The 19,268-nt window shown below is 39.6% G+C and overlaps 1 protein-coding gene across 4 annotated transcripts in view; it reads left to right on the top strand.

Moving 5' to 3' along the window:
* LOC133595948 (intermembrane lipid transfer protein VPS13B-like) overlaps positions 1-19,268 on the top strand; it is a 672,020-nt gene that overhangs the window by 500,371 nt on the left and 152,381 nt on the right. For all 4 annotated transcript variants that reach the window (XM_061948790.2, XM_061948782.2, XM_061948793.2 and 1 more), the window contains exons 42-43: positions 4,918-5,111; positions 16,791-16,972. In XM_061948790.2, the coding sequence (XP_061804774.2) occupies positions 4,918-5,111; positions 16,791-16,972 (376 nt within the window). The remainder of the gene's footprint in view (positions 1-4,917; positions 5,112-16,790; positions 16,973-19,268) is intronic.

Here is a 19,268-nt window from a genome sequence, read left to right as displayed (position 1 = left end):
ATGCACTATAAAAAGAAAATACTGTTCATGAGGTTAATTTGATCAGGAGATTCAACACCTCATCCACCAACAACGCCACAGTCTCCCCAACAACTTTGGCATTGGGAAAAAGTGAAATATCTCAGCAAGGATTTATTTCTGATTTTCCACACTGATTAACGTTAACGTATTTTAGCCCACCTGACACAGCATAGTGGGAGTCCTTTCCAGAACATGTTTTCATCATTTCTCCTAAGTAAACATTTGCTCAAGCTGATGTCAATTAAATTGTTCTGCTGGCCGATAAGAGGCAGCGAGCAGTGTATTTTTCTCGATATATAGACACCAGTCACAGAACAGAGGACCTAATCAGTGTTGATCTTTTTAATAAAAATCATGGAAGACAGGGCAGGGTATGTCAGCAGTCAGAGCCTCTGCGAATGCTCGGGGAGTCTTCAGTTGCACAGGCTTTGATTCGGCGATCACACCTGGATTCATTGTGGAAATTGAAATCATTTCTTCATGCTGTGTGTTTGCTTTAGGTCACCTGTCTTTAATTATCCTTCGGAGGGACTGTAATGTGTCAATCAGTCCAAGACAAGTAACTCCATGCAGAATAGTAGTTTGAGGTTTGGCAGAGACATAGGTGGTTGACAGTGATTGAAGTCAGATCAGCCAGCCGCTGTAGATGTGAAGATATTTATAAATACTTTTGAATATTTACTGTACTTGCCCTCGACATATGCACATTTTCTTGGCATTTAAACAACTTTAACCGAAAGAATATGATAACCCAGCGGGTTTACGTCATCAAGTCCTTAAAGACTTCCAGCAGAGAGTGTGTGGGTTATTTAGAGTTACATGTTGTTTATCAGATAAGATACACACAATCATGTTGAGGAAACTGCACTGCCCAGACATACATACATACATGCATATATAGTAGGAACACCTAAATACACATACTCTATATATGCATATTGTCTTTCATGCAGTGCAATTATTTCTTTTCTTCCTCTTGAATGCAACCAGGTGACATACCAAGTCCAGAAGTATTTGGTTTATATCATTTGCTTTCATAGCATGCAACAATAGGGTGGAATTAACAGTAATTGAAAACAATAAAATGACTAAAAACAATGAGTGATTTTAACTTTGATTTTTGGAAGTTCAGCAAAATAGGGCATTTATAGTTTAGGAATAAGAGCCATTTATGTAGAGGGCTTCCTCTTTTAGGTTCTCAGAAATATTTGTACAACTGACATGATAATAATAATAATAGTAAGCATGACAATGGTTTGTAATACTTAGATTAGAGCACCTTTGCAGTCAATGACTGCCTGAAGTTTAATAAATGTAATGTTTTTTTTAAACCTATGCTTCAATCCAATGTTCAATCAAGCATTGTCATATAGCACTTTTAATGCACATGCAAGTTGCTTTACACCAACAAAGGAAGAAAGGAAACAAACACACATGCACACATACATAGTAGCACTATTGACTATAACAACACATGGCATGGCACTGAGAATTGAAGAAAAATGCTACCTTTGGAGAATAACTAAAAATTTATGTCATTTTATAAATAATCCATCCATCCATCCATCCATTTTCTACCGCTTGTCTCAAATATAAAATAAATTTTAAGATACATGTAAAAATTAAATATAAATAATGACTTAATAAGTAAATTAAAAAAAAAAAATAGTGAGAATAATAGTAGTAAAAATACCAATGAATAAGATTGAAAATGAAAATAAAAATTGAGAACCTGAGAAGAGTTCAAAATGATTTGTTAAAAACCTGATTACAAAGGTGTGCCTTTAACCTTTAAAAAAAAATATATAAACAGTCTGTGCAGTCATGAGGTTTTCCAGCAGGCTGTTCAGCATGGGGGGGCCATAGTACCGCCTCACCGTGGGTCTTTGTCCTGGTATTTGGTAAAGAATAAAGACCAGTGCCAGAGGACCTCAGGATCTGTGAGGGTTGATATTGCGAAAGCACCTCAGGTAGATAAAAAATCGCAGGGCCATTAAGACATTTCGAAAATAATAATAGAGCTGGACCTTGAATCAGACAGGGGAGCCAACACAGTGACTTTAGAACTGGTGTTATGTTGCCACGCCCTCTGGTCCTCGTCAGTACGTTTTGTAATAATTGTAATTTTATTTTTGGGCATTAGAATAGTCCAAACGACTGAATTGGTGATTGTTTCATATTAAATACAGTCTGTGGTGTATAAAATAATAATACAAAAAAGGCTGTTATTATCCAAATGCTCCTGGACCTTACTGCACATGGCAATCATAATCAAATTCAATACATTTATGAATGTATTCTTGCACTTTTTTTCCCCACCATTTCTATTGCAGCGTATTATCTGCTCCGCTCCTAAGGCCTTGGTCAAGAGTAATGATGTATCATATAAACATTACGTAGTCGTAACTGTCATTATATGTATAGAATAAAGCAGGTGAAATAAATCTGTTCTGGGAATTCTCCCCGGAGACCCCAGTTTCCGCTCCAGTGGCGAGTGTTGCGGGTGCACAACTCTGTCAGGTACAATTATGGAAAGTTGATTCCAGGAAACCCTACGTGGCATTTCATACACCGTGTAAATGATGGTTACCTCATGCATTCCTAACTAGGCTAAGTTAAATTAAAGGTGGTTTGTCCTCCACATGTGCACACTGGCCCCTATTGGCAGCTTCAAATTGCCCTGGGAGTACCATAGCTCTAGTAAACAATTTGATTTACACCGACCAATGTACTCCGCACACACCTTCATGTGTTGGTGTCTGGCATTTATCAGGTGGGCTGCTGAGAGCGCCCTGCCACTACCGATCCATCAGTAGCAGGGTTCTGCAGGTGGTCACTGGAACCTGAGAGCTTGGCTTTGTTCACACAGGAGCACCCGCCACATTTATGCTAATGATGCCTCACTGTAGGAGCAATGAAAAAAGCCCCACCAGCCATCGCACTATGCGAAAATTCTTCCATAACCTGATTGTTATTCGGTGTGAAAAACAGCTCCAGGACTTCAATGCAAATGGCTGTCTTGAAGCCTGCAGTTAAGTTATGCTGTGGTCATGCAGGGTTGTTATGGGGATGAGTGTTCACCATACTCTATTGGTGGTCTGCGGTGGAAATAATGTGTATTTCGTGACCTGATGAACCTGGAAATCACGGTTAGTGAAATGACCATAATAGGACAGTAATGTAGCAACAGCTATGTGTTTAGTTAACCACAATAGTAGCTTAATCTGTATGAAACTAGGGGATACACTCAACAATATTCTTTGTGCAGGAGCAAAGCTACTCTTGGTCAATCAGAGTTACACTACATTTGAGTGTTTCCGCCCGAATGCAGCTGCGGTAGGCTCAAGCCCCCCCTGCGACACCGAAAGGGACAAGCGGTAGAAAATTGATGGATAGAAAATTGGATGAACTGTAAGTGGATGTGATAGACTTTTAAATGGCTGATTAGATTTGTTTGGTGATTTCAATAAGCAGGGTTCGTACGGTCATGAAAAATTAAAAGTCATTTAAAAACAAAATTTCCAAGCTCTGGAAAAGTTATGGAATATTAAAATTACATTTTGAAAAAGTCATAGAAATATCTTAAGTTTCATCAATCCAAACAAAATCGATGTGTTGTAACGAAATGTAAATGGCTATGGACTGTCATGATAGTTTGGTGGTTTGAAAAATATATTAAATTTAGTCTGTGTGTATATTGTATATATTTTGCATATTCAAAATATGCTGTTTTAAAATGTAATCACACAGGTAAGGGAATGTAAGTAATCAAATTGCAAGTCCCTTCTCATGATAGTTTACTATTATTAACTACTTTGTCAGAGGCTGATTTGCATACTTGCCAACCCTCCCGGATTTTCCGGGAGACTCCCGAAATTCAGCGCCTCTCCCGAAAACCTCCCGGGACAAATTTTCTCCGGAAAATCTCCCGAAATTCAGGCGGACCTGAGTGACGTGTCGACAGCCTGTTTTCACGTCCGCTTTCCCACAATATAAACAGCGTGCCTGCCCAATCACGTTATAACTGTAGAATGATCGAGGGCGAGTTCTTGGTGTTTTATGTGGGTTTATTGTTAGGCAGTTTCATTAACGTCCTCCCAGCGCGGTAACAACACACAACAACAGCAGTCACGTTTTCGTCTACCGTAAAGCAGTTCGTCTGCCGTAAACAGCAATGTTGTGACACTCTTAAACAGGACAATACTGCCATCTACTGTACATGCATGTGTGACAGTAACATCTAGGGCTTTTAGAGAGTGCAGTGTACAACTGCTATACTATATATACTGTGTATATATATATATATATATATATATATATAATATTAAAATAAATATATATATATAGCTAGAATTCACTGAAAGTCAAGTATTTCATATATATATATATATATATATATATATATATATATATATATATATATATATATATGAAATACTTGAGTATATATATATATATATATATATATATATATATATATATATGTATATATAGGTATATGAAATACTTGACTTGATGAATTCTAGCTGTAGATATACTCCTCCCCTCTTAACCACGCCCCCGCCCCACCCCCGACCACGCCCCTCTCCCCACCCCTCGAAATCGGAGGTCTCAAGGTCGGCAAGTATGCTGATTTGTACCATCAAACAGACTTTTTACTGCTTCAGCAGCTACTAGGGCATTAAATCTTACTCTTACTGGGTGATGAACTCCAAACCTTAATGGGATCTGTTTCCAGTTCAATCAGTATCAACAGTCGTTATGATGCGATGGGGTGCAACCTTAACATTTAATGTAGAAGAAGTACATTTTTACATGTGAATGCTTAGAGTGGCTGTAAAAAAAAAAAAAACATTAAAAAAAACAACTTGTCATGATCTGTCTTTTTTTTTTTAGGTACCATGCAGCCTTCAGTATTGGGATGAGCTCCAGCAGGCCTTTGTTCCGTACCGGGAATTTAGCCTGTCGGAGAGCAGCTCCTGTCAGCTGCAACTTCCCAGCCTCAGCCTCGTTGATCAACATAAAGAGCTGGTGGCTTCAGATTTGTGGAGGATTGTACTCAATAGTAACAACGAGGGAGATGAGCAGAGGTAGTAACATTATGTATTATTGTGTATTATTATTATTTATTTATCGTCATTATTATTTGTATATTTATTTTGAGACACACATTAAGTCCATGGTTTGGTTCTGTGCACAATTTGCATTTCCATTTTAAAGGGCCAAAAATATTATTTTTGGGGTACTACTGTAGTTTTATATGACCTGTTGACTGTCAAGCAGACAATTGTCACTTGCACGTTTAAATTGAATGTAAGAATGGAACAAAAAGCACCAACAAATATTGTAGATTACAAAGGGGAACGTTTTTTAAAGCGAGTTGTCTTGACTTCACCGTTTTGCCGTTCTCTCTCCTAAATTCTTTGCTGAGATACATGCTGTCCTGCTGCTATGATGTCACATTATTTATGGAGCTGACACAGCTATGCGCCCTTCCGCCTACACTCCCCCGCGGTGGAAACATAAGCTAGATCAGGGTTTAACGATTCAGACTGTAAAGTGGCAAACAAAACTTTACAAGTTGGTTTGAAACATTGCAAAGTTCCCCCAATTTTAAATACGACATCATTTCTGGAGACTTTTAATACTTTTGATTTTATGAAAATATGATGACGCTGCAGTGCACAAATCAAGGCTAAGCAGAATATCACGTGTTATTAATAAATAGAAAAGGATAAAAAATTGTCATGCAGCAATATGAATACCAATAACTTGTACAACATGTAATGTACACAATATTAGAAACATTTATTCAGGTAGAAATATCACAGATTATATTACCAACCATCTTTTATTATAAAAGCATGATCGTAACAATGCACATTTTGTGTTATTAATGTATTTCTACAATATACAAAATCTGGCAAGACACCAACACACAGCAGGCATTTATTTTTAAATGATTGTCATTAAAAGCGTGTTTGTCCTTTTTGTGTTGAGCTGTTTAAAAGAGCTTAATGCTTAAAACACATTTCATTAAACTTAATTGTCCATTTATGGTGTTAAAACTTAAAAATTATCTGTGGAGGGTACACCTATTAATGATGAAAAATTATACGTTCTAATATTTTCTCGATCGACTAGTACAGGGGTCGGCAACCCGCGGCTCTAGAGCCGCATGCGGCTCTTTAGCGCCGCCCTAGTGGCTCTCTGAACTTTTTAAAAAATGTATGAAAAATAGAAAAAGGTGAGGGAAAAAAATAATAATTTTGTTTTAATATGGTTTCTGTAGGAGGACAACCATAACACAAACCTCCCTAATTGTTATAAAGCACACTGTTTATATTAAACATGCTCCACTGATTCGAGTATTTGGCAGGCACCGTTTTGTCCTACTAATTTTGGCGGTCCTTGAACTCACCGTAGTTTGTTTACATGTATAACTTTCTCCGACTTTCTAGGACGTGTTTTATGCCACTTCTTTTTCTGTCTCATTTTGTCCACCAAACTTTAAACGTTGTGCATGAATGCACAAACGTGAGTTTTGTTGATGTTATTGACTTGTGTGGAGTGCTAATCAGACATATTTGGTCACTGCATGACTGCAAGCTAATCGATGCTAACATGCTATTTAGGCTAGCTATATGTACATATTGCATCATTATGCCTCATTTGTAGGTATATTTGAGCTCATTTAGTTTCCTTTAAGTCCTCTTAATTCAATTTATATCTCATGACACACTGTCTGTATGAAATATGGCATTTAATTTTTTGCGGCTCCAGACAAATTTGTTTTTGTATTTTTGGTCCAATATGGCTCTTTCAATATTTTGGGTTGCCGACCCCTGGACTAGTAGGATCCCAAAGATCGACTTGTAGATCGCGAACGGCGGGTTGGCGAACCCTGGTTTAAATTCTGTACATAAACAGTGAAAAGCAACTCCTCTAAGTTACTAACCCTCACCTCTTCAGTGGCAAATATACAGATCTTACAAGTAATGTTATCACTGGATGGTGAGGAAAAGTTAAACATGCAACACACTAAGAAAGACCGAGCAGGAGGAGACCAGAAACCATGCTAACCACTAAGATAGCTTGAAGTGCTTTGTGCACTTTAATATAGGTCTCGTTGGAACTGCGTTTCAGCTGAGAGTAACACATTTTGAACAGGAAATTAGCAAGTAGTTGACAACTCAACTTCAGAGTATTTTTGAGATATGAGATGTCTCTTAGCTTTTTGTTAGGCTTTCAGTTGGGAGCATGAGTTTATGTTTCGAGCCTGTACATGGCTAGTTGGCATAGTGATTGCCAGAATGAACCCTGTAAGATCCGGACCCTGAACATCTTTCTCGCGAGCAATAGCTTAGATATCGCATAACTTTGTTTTCCAACCCTGCGAACGGAGAAAGTGAATGTGAAGAACAGCGCTGAGAAGATGTGCATTATATTCACTGAATTGAAGAAATAACCAAAAACATGACAGAGGAGCCAGATGAGGTGGTTCAGGCATCTGCTCAGGATGCCACCCGAACAGGCAGGAGGCCAAGGGGAAGACCCAGTACACGTTGGGAAGACAATGTCTCCCGGCTGGCCAGGGAACTCCTCGAGGTCACCCGGGAGGAGGTGGCTGGGGAGAGGGAAGTCTGGGCTTTTCTGCTTAGGCTGCTGCCCCCGTGACCCGACCTCTGATAAGCGGAAGAAAATGGATAGATGGATGGATGACAGAGGACTTGGCAAGGACGTCCGAACGTAGCAATGCTCGTGTGCAGACTCTGCACCATACTGATGCAGGAGCTAACTTTTTCTGCCAGCAACGACGTTAAAATAATATCTAAATGGCAAACATTTATCCTTGGAAATATGAGGTAGCTGCTCTCATAACAGTACACTCATGCAGTCATGTTTCTAACCCCGCCATGCACGCAAGTGTAAACGTTACTATGTCACATAACTGTGTGTATTTAGTACAGGTTAGTGGCAACACTACTCAATTCTGGGTCAGAGAACAAAAATGCCCACAGACTCAACCATATATCTTTAGGAAAGTTGTCCGAGAAGAGCAAAAGTTTTTGTAGGTGTGATGGCTATCTTTCCTGGATATTTGTATTATTAATATTAGTAGGAATGGGTACCTTTCACATTTGAATCAACACGGCTTCAATTTGCAGTACTTTTGTGTGTGCTCATTTGTTAAAAATGATAATTGTTTTAAAAAAATCCTAACATTTTTATTTAACACTGAGCTGAGCTGTTCATTTATCTTATTTTCTTACACTTCTGTGTCTCGTTTGCAAGTACTATACTGCACTGCATTATAGACTTTGCATGCAGTTACAATTCCTAGACATTAGATGGCAATAGTGTAGAGATTACAGCAGACTCTGGGCAAATTAAGGCCCGGGGGCCGCATGCAGCCTGTTGAGCTTTTCAATCTGGCCCGCCAGGCATTCCCAAATAATTGTTTTAGATCTTTAAAATCGGAACTGTAGTGATGTTTTCAAATTACCGTAAGTCTTGAACTATACAAAGTATTTCAATGGTTGGAATCTGCGCTTTTGCATGATATACTAGTTACTATGGTAATCTAAGTCACAGCAGCTCAGATGAGGCACCAAGCAGTGTGGGAGGGGAGCGTTTCCACAGAGTGCTTCCAGAGCGGCCAGCCTGAAATGTGGGTGTCAGGGACAGACGCGGAAGGAGATTTTTACAACAAAGTTCTAAAGCTCAGTGATATATCAGATTGTAGGCGGGGTTTTTTTTTTACCCTTCGCGTTCATATTTCGCTGTGTTTGTTGCATTTTTGTTGCGTTTCGCTTGATTGTAAAATATGTCGATCGAGAAGGGGTGTGACGTTCATATGTTGTCAATATTCAGTGTTTTATCGTTCATAGTTCATATTGTAAACCCTACATTCTTTATTTTCATGTACATTCTGGGTCTCATTCAGTAAAAAAATTAAAAATTCCATTATGTTTTTTCAGGCAATCTGTCATAACGTTTTTAGCATTCATCCATCCATCCATCCATCTTCTTGCGCTTATCCGAGGTCGGGTCGCGGGGGCAGCAGCCTAAGCAGGGAAGCCCAGACTTCCCTCTCCCCAGCCACTTCGTCCAGCTCTTCCTGTGGGACCCCGAGGCGTTCCCAGGCCAACCGGGAGACATAGTCTTCCCAACGTGTCCTGGGTCTTCCCCGCGGCCTCCTACCGGTCAGACGTGCCCTAAACACCTCCCTAGGGAGGCGTTCGGGTGGCATCCTGACCAGATGCCCGAACCACCTCATCTGGCTCCTCTCGATGTGGAGGAGCAGCGGCTTTACTTTGAGCTCCCCCCGGATGGCAGAGCTTCTCACCCTATCTCTAAGGGAGAGCCCTGCCACCCGGCGGAGGAAACTAATTTCGGCCGCTTGTACCTGTGATCTTGTCCTTTCGGTCATAACCCAAAGCTCATGACCATAGGTGAGGATGGGAACGTAGATCGACCTGTAAATTGAGAGCTTTGCCTTCCGGCTCAGCTCCTTCTTCACCACAACAGATCGATACAGCGTCCGCATTACTGAAGACGCCGCACCGATCTGCCTGTCGAGCTCACGATCCACTCTTCCCTCACTCGTGAACAAGACTCCGAGGTACTTGAATTCCTCCACTTGGGGCAAGATCTCCTCCCCAACCCGGAGATGGCACTCCACCCTTTTCCGGGCGAGAACCATGGACTCGGACTTGGAGGTGCTGATTCTCTTTTTAGCATTCAATCAGACATTATTGTGAGGTTTTGTATTAGTGTTCCTAAAAATCAGATATACTGGCCCCCAGACAAAAAATGTTCTCTAAATGTGGCCCTCGGAGTCAAAATAATTGCCCAGGCTTGGATTACAGTGTGTTACTATTGCCAGTAATTTGTCTGTGCCAATACGTTCAATGTGCCAGTCTTGTTTTTTATGGAGCCCTACAAAGTTGTATTTATTACATACTAGCTCTTTGATTGCAACATGCATCTTAGTTGTAGTTTTATTACCAAATTCGAAGGCATTGAAATCGCCATGTAAAATAGCTAATGCTAATATTTAGCATGACTATTGAAAATCCAATGTATATTGAAGCTGCGAGCAGCGTTGAGGGAGCCTTCGCCCCCTCTTGCACCTACGGGTTAAGTCGGCAGGCACGCAAGACTCATGCAGTCACGCCCTTCCCCCATGCTCGACCCACCATCGAAATCTCAGCAAAATTGAAGCATGTAGAAGGAAGTTAGGACTGTTATTATTTTCCACCACAAGAGTGTGATATTGGCACCACAGCAGTTATGCAGTTGTGTCTTACCCAACGCTCTTACCCACCATAAAAAAATCTAAGGAAGATCGCAGTATGTTGAAGGAAATTATTACTGTTATAATTTTCCACCACAAGGGGGCGATATTGATGTCAATATCAACGTGTAGTCATGGTCAGACGCCAACCTAAAAGCCTCATATCAGTTTGGAAGGAGATCTAATCCTATGTGCAGTAATGACAGTTTGATGGTTGATGGCGAGGAGCAGTGTTTGCCGCCAGGCTCCGCCCACTACAAGTGGATACGACCGATCCAGCACTTTGGGTTGTCATTGCATTTCTACCAATTTTGATCAACAGCTGAATTTGCGGAGCCGAGTTTTAAATGTTGAAACTTTTGTGGCGAACCTTTGGATCAAATTTTGGCGCCATGCCACGCCCAGATCCTATAGCTTAGGCAAAATTCCTTTGTAATTTATCATCGCCCATCCGTCTGGTATCTGTCATTTTAACAGCGGTTCATTTGGTAAAAGTCCCGTTTTTGTCCTAAAAATGTCTGACGGAAACCATTAACTGACCGACTGTTTGTTTTCAAATATGCCGATTGTAGCTGAGATAGGCTCCAGCGAATAATCGGTAGAAAATGGATGGATGTGTTCTCGAGACTTTTACATGCTTCCTGTCATGATAGACTTCTCTGGCGATTTTTGTTCCAATGCGTGAATTTGGTGACTGGGGCAAATTTTTTTTCAAATTTTCAAGGTGGCGCGAGAGAGTAATATTTGATGTTCAGTACCCCCAAAATACTGCGATGAGGTGGCGACTTGTCCAGGGTGTACACCGCCTTCCGCCCGAATGCGGCTAAGATAGGCTCCAGCGACCCCGAAATGGACAAGCGGTAGAAAATGGATGGATGGATACTCCCAAAATATCAAATTTTCACCAAACCAGACGCTCTTGCAAAAATTGGTGAGCCTTTGTGCATGTTAAATGCAATCAAAGTTGGGGGCAAAAAATACACGCAGCAATTACAATAGGGCCCTAATTAGCATCAACCTTGCACATTTTGAAAAGTAGAGACTTTCTTTACTTTTATGCCTTCTTCTTGCTTTGTTTGCATGGGAAATTGTAACATTACCCAAAGGCAGTCCAGCTGAGTGCTTGACTGGTTGTTTCCTGGCCAAATGCTTGAGCCGCTGCAGAGTTTGCAACCGGATGTGATGGCATTGTGTAACAAAGGTATCGAAATATGATTTTATTGATTCCAGGTGAATCGGTACCTAGTAGTACCGACGGACTTTGGTTGGTACCTATAAAAGTACCAAATTAGGTACTATCCCTACTTCCGTGTGCCTGGTTGATGACACAAGCTTACTGTATATTGATATGCGGTAATTTATACAAATATGTTAAAGCTTTACCTGTACTGTATTTATTTTGAACATGTGTGGGTGAAATCAGAGAAGGCGAACACACATCCAGGCCATTGAGCACAAAGAGTCAGCAATGTGTCCCTCATCCCACATATGGTGAGCAGGAGCTGGGAGCGGGTTTGGAAGGCGTTCAGATCGACCTAATGAGATTTCCCAGCACACCAAGTGCCTGTCAGGGCCCATCCGGATTCCTTCCTGCTTACCTTGAGTGTATCTAATCGTAGGGAAAGCTCCCGGGAAGCACGAGGAGTAAAAGCCCCCTTTGGTTTGGCTCAAAAGTTGCTAGAAGGGTTGGGTTGACTCGTAACACCAAACAAAGAATGTGTTTGGTCTTACTACCACTGCTTCTCTTCTCTTATATCGCAGCCAACACCTTCTGACTTCTTATGGGCTTCACGCATTTCAATTCATTTCTTTATCCCCGCATTTCCTCCTGAGATTTATGGAACTTTAAGTGGAATAAAATTGCCAAGCCCACAAACTGCTCTTTGAGAGCGAGAAGAACAAAGAAAACAAGAAAACATGCACAAGAACAAACTGAGAAACAGTGTAAAACTAAATGTACATCTGCATTTCATTATAATCATACTTCAAACATTGCCTTACAGTTTAAATTGTTTGTCGTTATTGATCAAAATTGATTCCTTTCTCTTTACTCTGAAGTCTCTGAAAAAAAGTCTTGGCTGCTCTGCCAACTGAAAGTAATGAAAATTGTCAACATATGATGCTTATCTTTTTAAGGGGCGCTCTGCCGCACCACCGTTATTTAGGTCTCAAGCATTTCCTGCTGCAGTGGTTATGCTGGACCGTGGTAGCGGCAAATTACTGAGCAAATGGTCATTCACTTCAATTATTTTCCATTCAGCACTATCGACCATGACATACAGTTAATGTCCATGGGGAGGATCTCCTGTATGCGAACCGCAACAGTGATGGTGTACCTAATCTTAATGTCACATTTTATTTAAATTGATTTTTTTTATTAAGATATGGATTTTTTTTAATTTTTAGATAGCAACTCACTGTTTGGGATGTCCGTGTCTTTCAAAAAACATTTGGGTTATTCATTTTTCTGAAAAAGTCATGACGTTATTATGTATTTCCTACACTTTATGTCCTGTGTTTCTATTAGAGTTGCAAAATAATACTTAGGCGGTATAGCTCGGTTGGTAGAGCGGCCGTGCCAGCAACTTGAGGGTTGCAGGTTCGATCCCCGCTTCCGCCATCCTAGTCACTGCTGTTGTGTCCTTGGGCAAGACACTTTACCCACCTGCTCCCAGTGCCACCCACACTGGTTTAAATGTAACTTAGATATTGGGTTTCACTATGTAAAGCGCTTTGAGTCACTGGAGAAAAAGCGCTATATAAATGTAATTCACTTCACTTCACTTCACAATACTTGGTAAAGCTAAAATTATTATTAAAAAGATTAAATAAATAAATTCCTTGATCTGCAAACATTATTTGGATACTGTTGCTATCTAAAGGCACATTTTTAAGTTAAAGTTAAAGTCCCAACAATCGTCACACGCACACACTTGGTGTGGTGAATTGTGTCCTCTGCATTTGACCCATCCCCATGTTCACCCCTGGGAGGTGAGGGGAGCAGTGAGCAGCAGTGTGTGCCGCGCTCAGGAATCATTTGGTGATTTAATCCCCAATTCCAACCCTTGATGATGAGTGCCAAGCAGGGAGGCAATGGGTCCCGTTTTTATAGTCTTTGGTAGGACTCGGCCAGGGTTTGAACTCACGACCTTCCAGTCTCAGGGCGGACACGCGAACCACTCAGTAATGCAAAAGTTGTATCTTTACTGAAAAAAGGAATTACCGGCATAATGATGAACCACCATCAAATTCCCAATGGTTAGCATTAAAGTTGCAAATTTTAATTATAAAAAACCCCTGATTGATTACTGCACTTACAAACACTTGGGGATGCTGCTCATTTCTTAGAGAAGCAGCTCGCATGCTAATCATTAATTAACATGAATACAATATACATTAACCTCATACCCCATTAGGACCCCAATCAAAGTGTTTGTCAACACATGGCTAAGATATTCAATTGTGCATATTGAACATACAGGCTGTGCTTTCTTAGAAGAGAGTGATAGACCCACAGATGGACGTGTCTACAACATGGTCTATAGACTAAGGCAGGGGTGCTCATTACGTCGATCTCGAGCTACCGGTCGATCTCGGAGGGTGTGTCAGTCGATCACCAGCCAGGCATTAAAAAAATAGTCCTAAAAATGAGCGATCATAAATCTTCACTATGACGTCACTTCCGTCACTTGATTGACATTCACGGCACCCGAGGGTCTTCTGAGATGACGCTGGCTGCTGCCAGCTCATTAAAATTACAGACTGGAAGGCGAGAAACACTTTATTTCAACAGACTCTGGCGCCGTACCTGTCGTCAAAACTCCAAAGACCGACTGCACAGTTGCGCTAACAAAACGAGTCTCAGAAAGCTGGCGTGCACAAGCTAGCAAGCTACGGAGTTTGCCGACAATGTATTTCTTGTAAAGTGTATACAAAGGAGTACGGAAGCTGGACATATAAGATGCCAAAAAGCAACCACTTTCATGTGGTATTGGACAGAAAGTAGGACTTTTTTCTCCTCCATTCGAAAATGCAGACGTTTTAGCACCACTGTCTGATTCCTATCAATGCAAGTCATCAGAATCAGGTAATACACCAACTTATATTCTTGTCTTCATGAAAGAAAGGAATCTATATGTGTTAAACATGCCTGTATTATCTTTAAACACCTTAACTTGTTAACAATATTAGCTATATGTGTTAAACATGCCTGCATTATCTTTAAACACCTTTAACTTATTAACTATATGTGTTAAACATGCTTGTATTATCATTAAACACCTTTAACTTATTAATAATATTAACTATATGTATTAAACATGCTTGTATTATCATTAAACACCTTTAACTTGTTAACAATATTAATTATATGTATTAAACATGCTTGCATTATCTTTAAACACCTTTAACTTGTTAACAATATTAACTATATGTGTTAAACATGCTTGTATTATCATTAAAGACCTTTAATTTATTAACAATATTAACTATATGTATTAAACATTCTTGTATTATCATTAAACACCTTTAATTTATTAACAATATTAACTATATGTGTTAAACATGCTTGCATTATCATTAAACACCTTTAACTTATTAACAAAAACATATATTTCATAAATAAGTAAATATAAATTATATATATGAATGAGGTAGATCCCCACGACTTGATCAATTGAAAAGTAGCTCGCCTGCAGAAAAAGTGTGAGCACCCCTGGACTAAGGTCATATCCTGTAAACTGGAAGAGTGGAAGTGAACATCCCGTTTTGCCTTAATCTTCATGAAACGTTCGAAAACATTTGAAAATTAACTTGACCATTGGTTATGATGATAGTTTATTCCGAACTTGCATACAATTACAATATGATACATGACATGATTCCTGTTTCTCATCATGTCCGAAAAGGAGTAGGAAGAAGCAGCGCTTATTTAATCCTACTGGCCGATATGGACCTATTGCCCAATATCGTATTTGATCTGATACAATATCAACAGGAATAATACATATGTTTATGTATTATGAAGCGCTGGCTGTCCAGGGTCGGGACCCAGGGTGGACCACTCGTCTGTGCATTGGTTGGGGACGTCTCTGCGCTGCTGACCTGTCTCTGCTCGGGATGGTCTCCTGCTGGCCCCGCTATGGACTGGACTCTCACTATTATGTTAGATCCACTATAGACTAGACTCTCAGAATATTATGCTAGATTCACTCGACGTCCATTGCACCGGTCGCCCAGGGGTCGGGGGGTTACCCACATCTGCTGTCCTCTCCAATGTTTCTCACTGTTATCCCATTGGGTTGAGTTTTTCCTTGCCCTGATGTGTGATCTGAGCCGAGGATGTCGTTGTGGCTTGTGCAGCCCTTTGAGACACTTGTGATTTAGGGCTATATAAGTAAACATTGATTGATTGATTGATACTATTTTGTAATGTTGAATGTTGGAAAATGTTTGATCAATTCAAATGAGTCGGAGAACAACGATAGGTATGAAAAACACTAACCTATTTATTATTAACCATCTGGAATGAACTTACCGGTGTGTTGTCTTTAAGTTAAAGTGGAGTGGTAATTGTTTTTTAGTGACAACTCATGGCCACAATAATGCTTTAGGTTAAGCTCATGACAGTATGTGGAATGGCGCAGACACGTTTGTTACTGGATACTTTGTAATGCATTTCTGCCTTGGAGGCTTTGTATCTGTAAATAATATGCAACTGTAATTATTTGATACTTGTTTATATTGAAGAGGTTGTGTTTTAGACTGCAATATTGTACAATACACACTTATTGTGTATAATGAGTGTCCTTATTACATATGTGCTATTATGTGCTCAGCTGTTGTGTAGCTGCTAGCTCCTAGTATCCTGTAGCCTACCATGTTTACCTTTTGTAAATGACTTCACTAAAATACAAGAAAAGATCAAACTTGTATGCTTATTGGAGGACATTTAGATGTTAACAGACTGCCCAACTTTGCACAAGTCAATGCTCGGACCGACTGCTTGTATCCAAAATTATATCGAACATTTTAGATTTCTTTTGCTGATATTGGATCGATATCTAATATCAATATCATATTTATTTAAAACTAAAACTTGAGTTTTCAGTGTGTTTAACATTTTAAGCATATTCAACAATACAGTGATAATGATAACCGTGATAACTTTGGTCACAAAAACCGTGTTATGAATTTTTCATACATACGTTAATGTTAATGTTATGGAGATATAAAAGCAGAGCTACTCGAGACCAATTTTTCTCAAAACTTTTCTAATTTGTCTTTTGAAAATTATGCTCTCCATCCCAAATACTAAACCAGGGCTACACACACATGTTCATTAATTTTGGTATTTATTTGTTTTATTTTTAATGTGGTTCTACATTTGTTCTTCATTTCTTATCAATCTCATATTGTATGTGCACACATCTTAATTAATCTCCTTTTTTTTTTTTTTCTTTGCTCCCAGTTCAGATAGTGAGTCTGGCTCCCAGCTGCCATGTGATCAGCTGGTATCTCCCATGGCTCTCGCGGCGTGCACTCGTGTTGACTCCTGCTTCGCGCCTTGGTTTGTCCCTTCGCTGGGCGTGTCCCTGCAGCTAGCGCATGTCCAAGTTCACCTCTGCCACCATCTAGAACAACTGGGAACAGGTTAGGACACATAATACAAAAATACTTATTGTATAGTTTTTTAAAAATACATGTTTTTGAGTATCAAAATCGGAGACTGGTTTATGAGGATATTGACCACGTTGGGGTTCCGGTCAGAGAACACAAGGTCATCTGTTGGACTTGTCAACTTTAATGGTGCACACTGGAGTATACACAGTGGTACTTTAGGTTAGGTTAGTATCTGTAATACACAAATAAAATACTTGTTAATATTCTATTGTCTAATTCAGGGGTCGGCAACCCGCGGCTCTAGAGCCGCATGCGGCTCTTTAGCGCCGTCCTAGTGGCTCTTTGGAGCTTTTTCAAAAATGTATGAAAAATGGAAAAAGTTGAGGGGAAAAAAATATATTTTTTGTTTTAATATGGTTTCTGTAGGAGGACAAACATGACACAAACCTCCCTAATTGTTATAAAGCACACGGTTTATATTAAACATGCTTCACTGATTCGAGTATTTGGCGAGCGCCGTTTTGTCCTACTAATTTTGGCAGTCCTTGAACTTACCTTAGTTTGTTTACATGTATATCTTTCTGCGACTTTCTAGGACGTGTTTTATGCCACTTATTTTTCTGTCTCATGTTGTCCACCAAACTTTTAACGTTGTGCATGAATCCACAAAGGTGAGTTTTGTTGATGTTATTGACTTGTGTGGAGTGCTAATCAGACATATTTGGTCAGTGCATGACTGCGAGCTAATCGATGCTAACATGCTATTTAGGCTAGCTATATGTACATATTGCATAATTATGCCTCATTTGTAGCTATATTTGAGCTCATTTAGTTTCCTTTAAGTCATATTAATTCAATTTCTTTCTCATGACACACTATCTGTATGTTATATGGCTTTTAATTTTTTGCGTCTCCAGACAGATTTGTTTTTTGTATTTTTTGGTCCAATATGTCTCTTTCAACATTTTGGGTTGCCGACCCCTGGTCTAATTGAACAAATTAAAGGTCTCTATCGTATACGTACAAATACACACACACACACACACACACACATACAGGGTTTCCCCTACGTGTAAACAATCGTGGTGCAATTAACGCCACGGCAAAATCAATGCCGCCACACCTTCAAAAAAAAATGTTTCCTTTTTTTTCCATGAAAACTTATTTTAACATGAAAACAAATTACCGTATATAGTCCATTATTTACATACTATTGGCTATAATTCGTTTGAAAAACAGCTCAAATTAAAAATAAAAACGTTCCTCATTACTTTATTTTGAAAAAAAAAAGTTAAATCTAAATCGCCTGTCAGAAGCGCGTCAGCTGGTCGCGCACTGAGACAAAGTTGACACCCGGCAAAAGTAATGAGAGAAAGTTGAACAGAGAGGTATTTTAAGCTAATTAATGCATTTCTAGTTCAAGCCAGTATTAACTACCGTATTTTTCGGAGAAAAAGTTGCTCCGGAGTATAAGTCGCACCGGCCGAAAATGCATAATAAAGAAGGAAAAAAAAAAATATATATATATATATAAGTCGCACTGGAGCATAAGTCGCATTTTTGGGGGAAATGTATTTGATAAAAGCCAACACCAAGAATAGACATTTGAAAGGCAATTTAAAATAAATAAAGAATAGTGAACAACAGGCTGAATAAGTGTACGTTATATGACGCATAAATAACCAACTGGTATGTTAACGTAACATATTATGGTAAGAGTCAGGGCCGGCCCGTGGCATAGGCCGTATAGGCAAATGCTAAGGGCGCCGTCCATCAGGGGGCGCCACGCCAGTGCCACAAATGTTGGAGAAAAGAAAAAAAAAAAAAGTTGGTACTATTATTTCTAAATACAAAAAATAATCCCACGTTAATTAAAATGCAAATTAAAGCCTATTTAATAGAAATATTATTTGTTACAACATTACGCCCCCCCCTTCCCCCCGCACGGTGCGCCCCCCCCTTCACACTTTTGATTGATTGATTGGAACTTTTATGATTAGATTGCACAGTACAGTACATATTCCGTACAATTGACCACTAAATGGTAACACCCCAATAAGTTTTTCAACTTGTTTAAGTCAGGTCATGTGACCACCTGGCTCTGTTTGATTGGTCCAACGTCACCAGTGACTGCATCTGATTGGTGGAACGGAGTCAAACGTCACCAGTAATGCAGGCACTTTGAAGGTCTGTCTGACAGACCAAAACAAACAAAGCGTGCATTAACAGATCGATAAAAATTAGTAGCGAGTAGCGAGCTGAATGTAGATAAAAGTAGCGGAGTAAAAGTAGCGGAGTAAAAGTAGCGTTCCTTCTCTATAAATAT

Source organism: Nerophis lumbriciformis, linkage group LG04 (genome assembly GCF_033978685.3).
Source record: "Nerophis lumbriciformis linkage group LG04, RoL_Nlum_v2.1, whole genome shotgun sequence".
Classification (NCBI taxonomy): domain Eukaryota; kingdom Metazoa; phylum Chordata; class Actinopteri; order Syngnathiformes; family Syngnathidae; genus Nerophis; species Nerophis lumbriciformis.
This window is presented reverse-complemented; position numbering and strand designations above follow the sequence as displayed.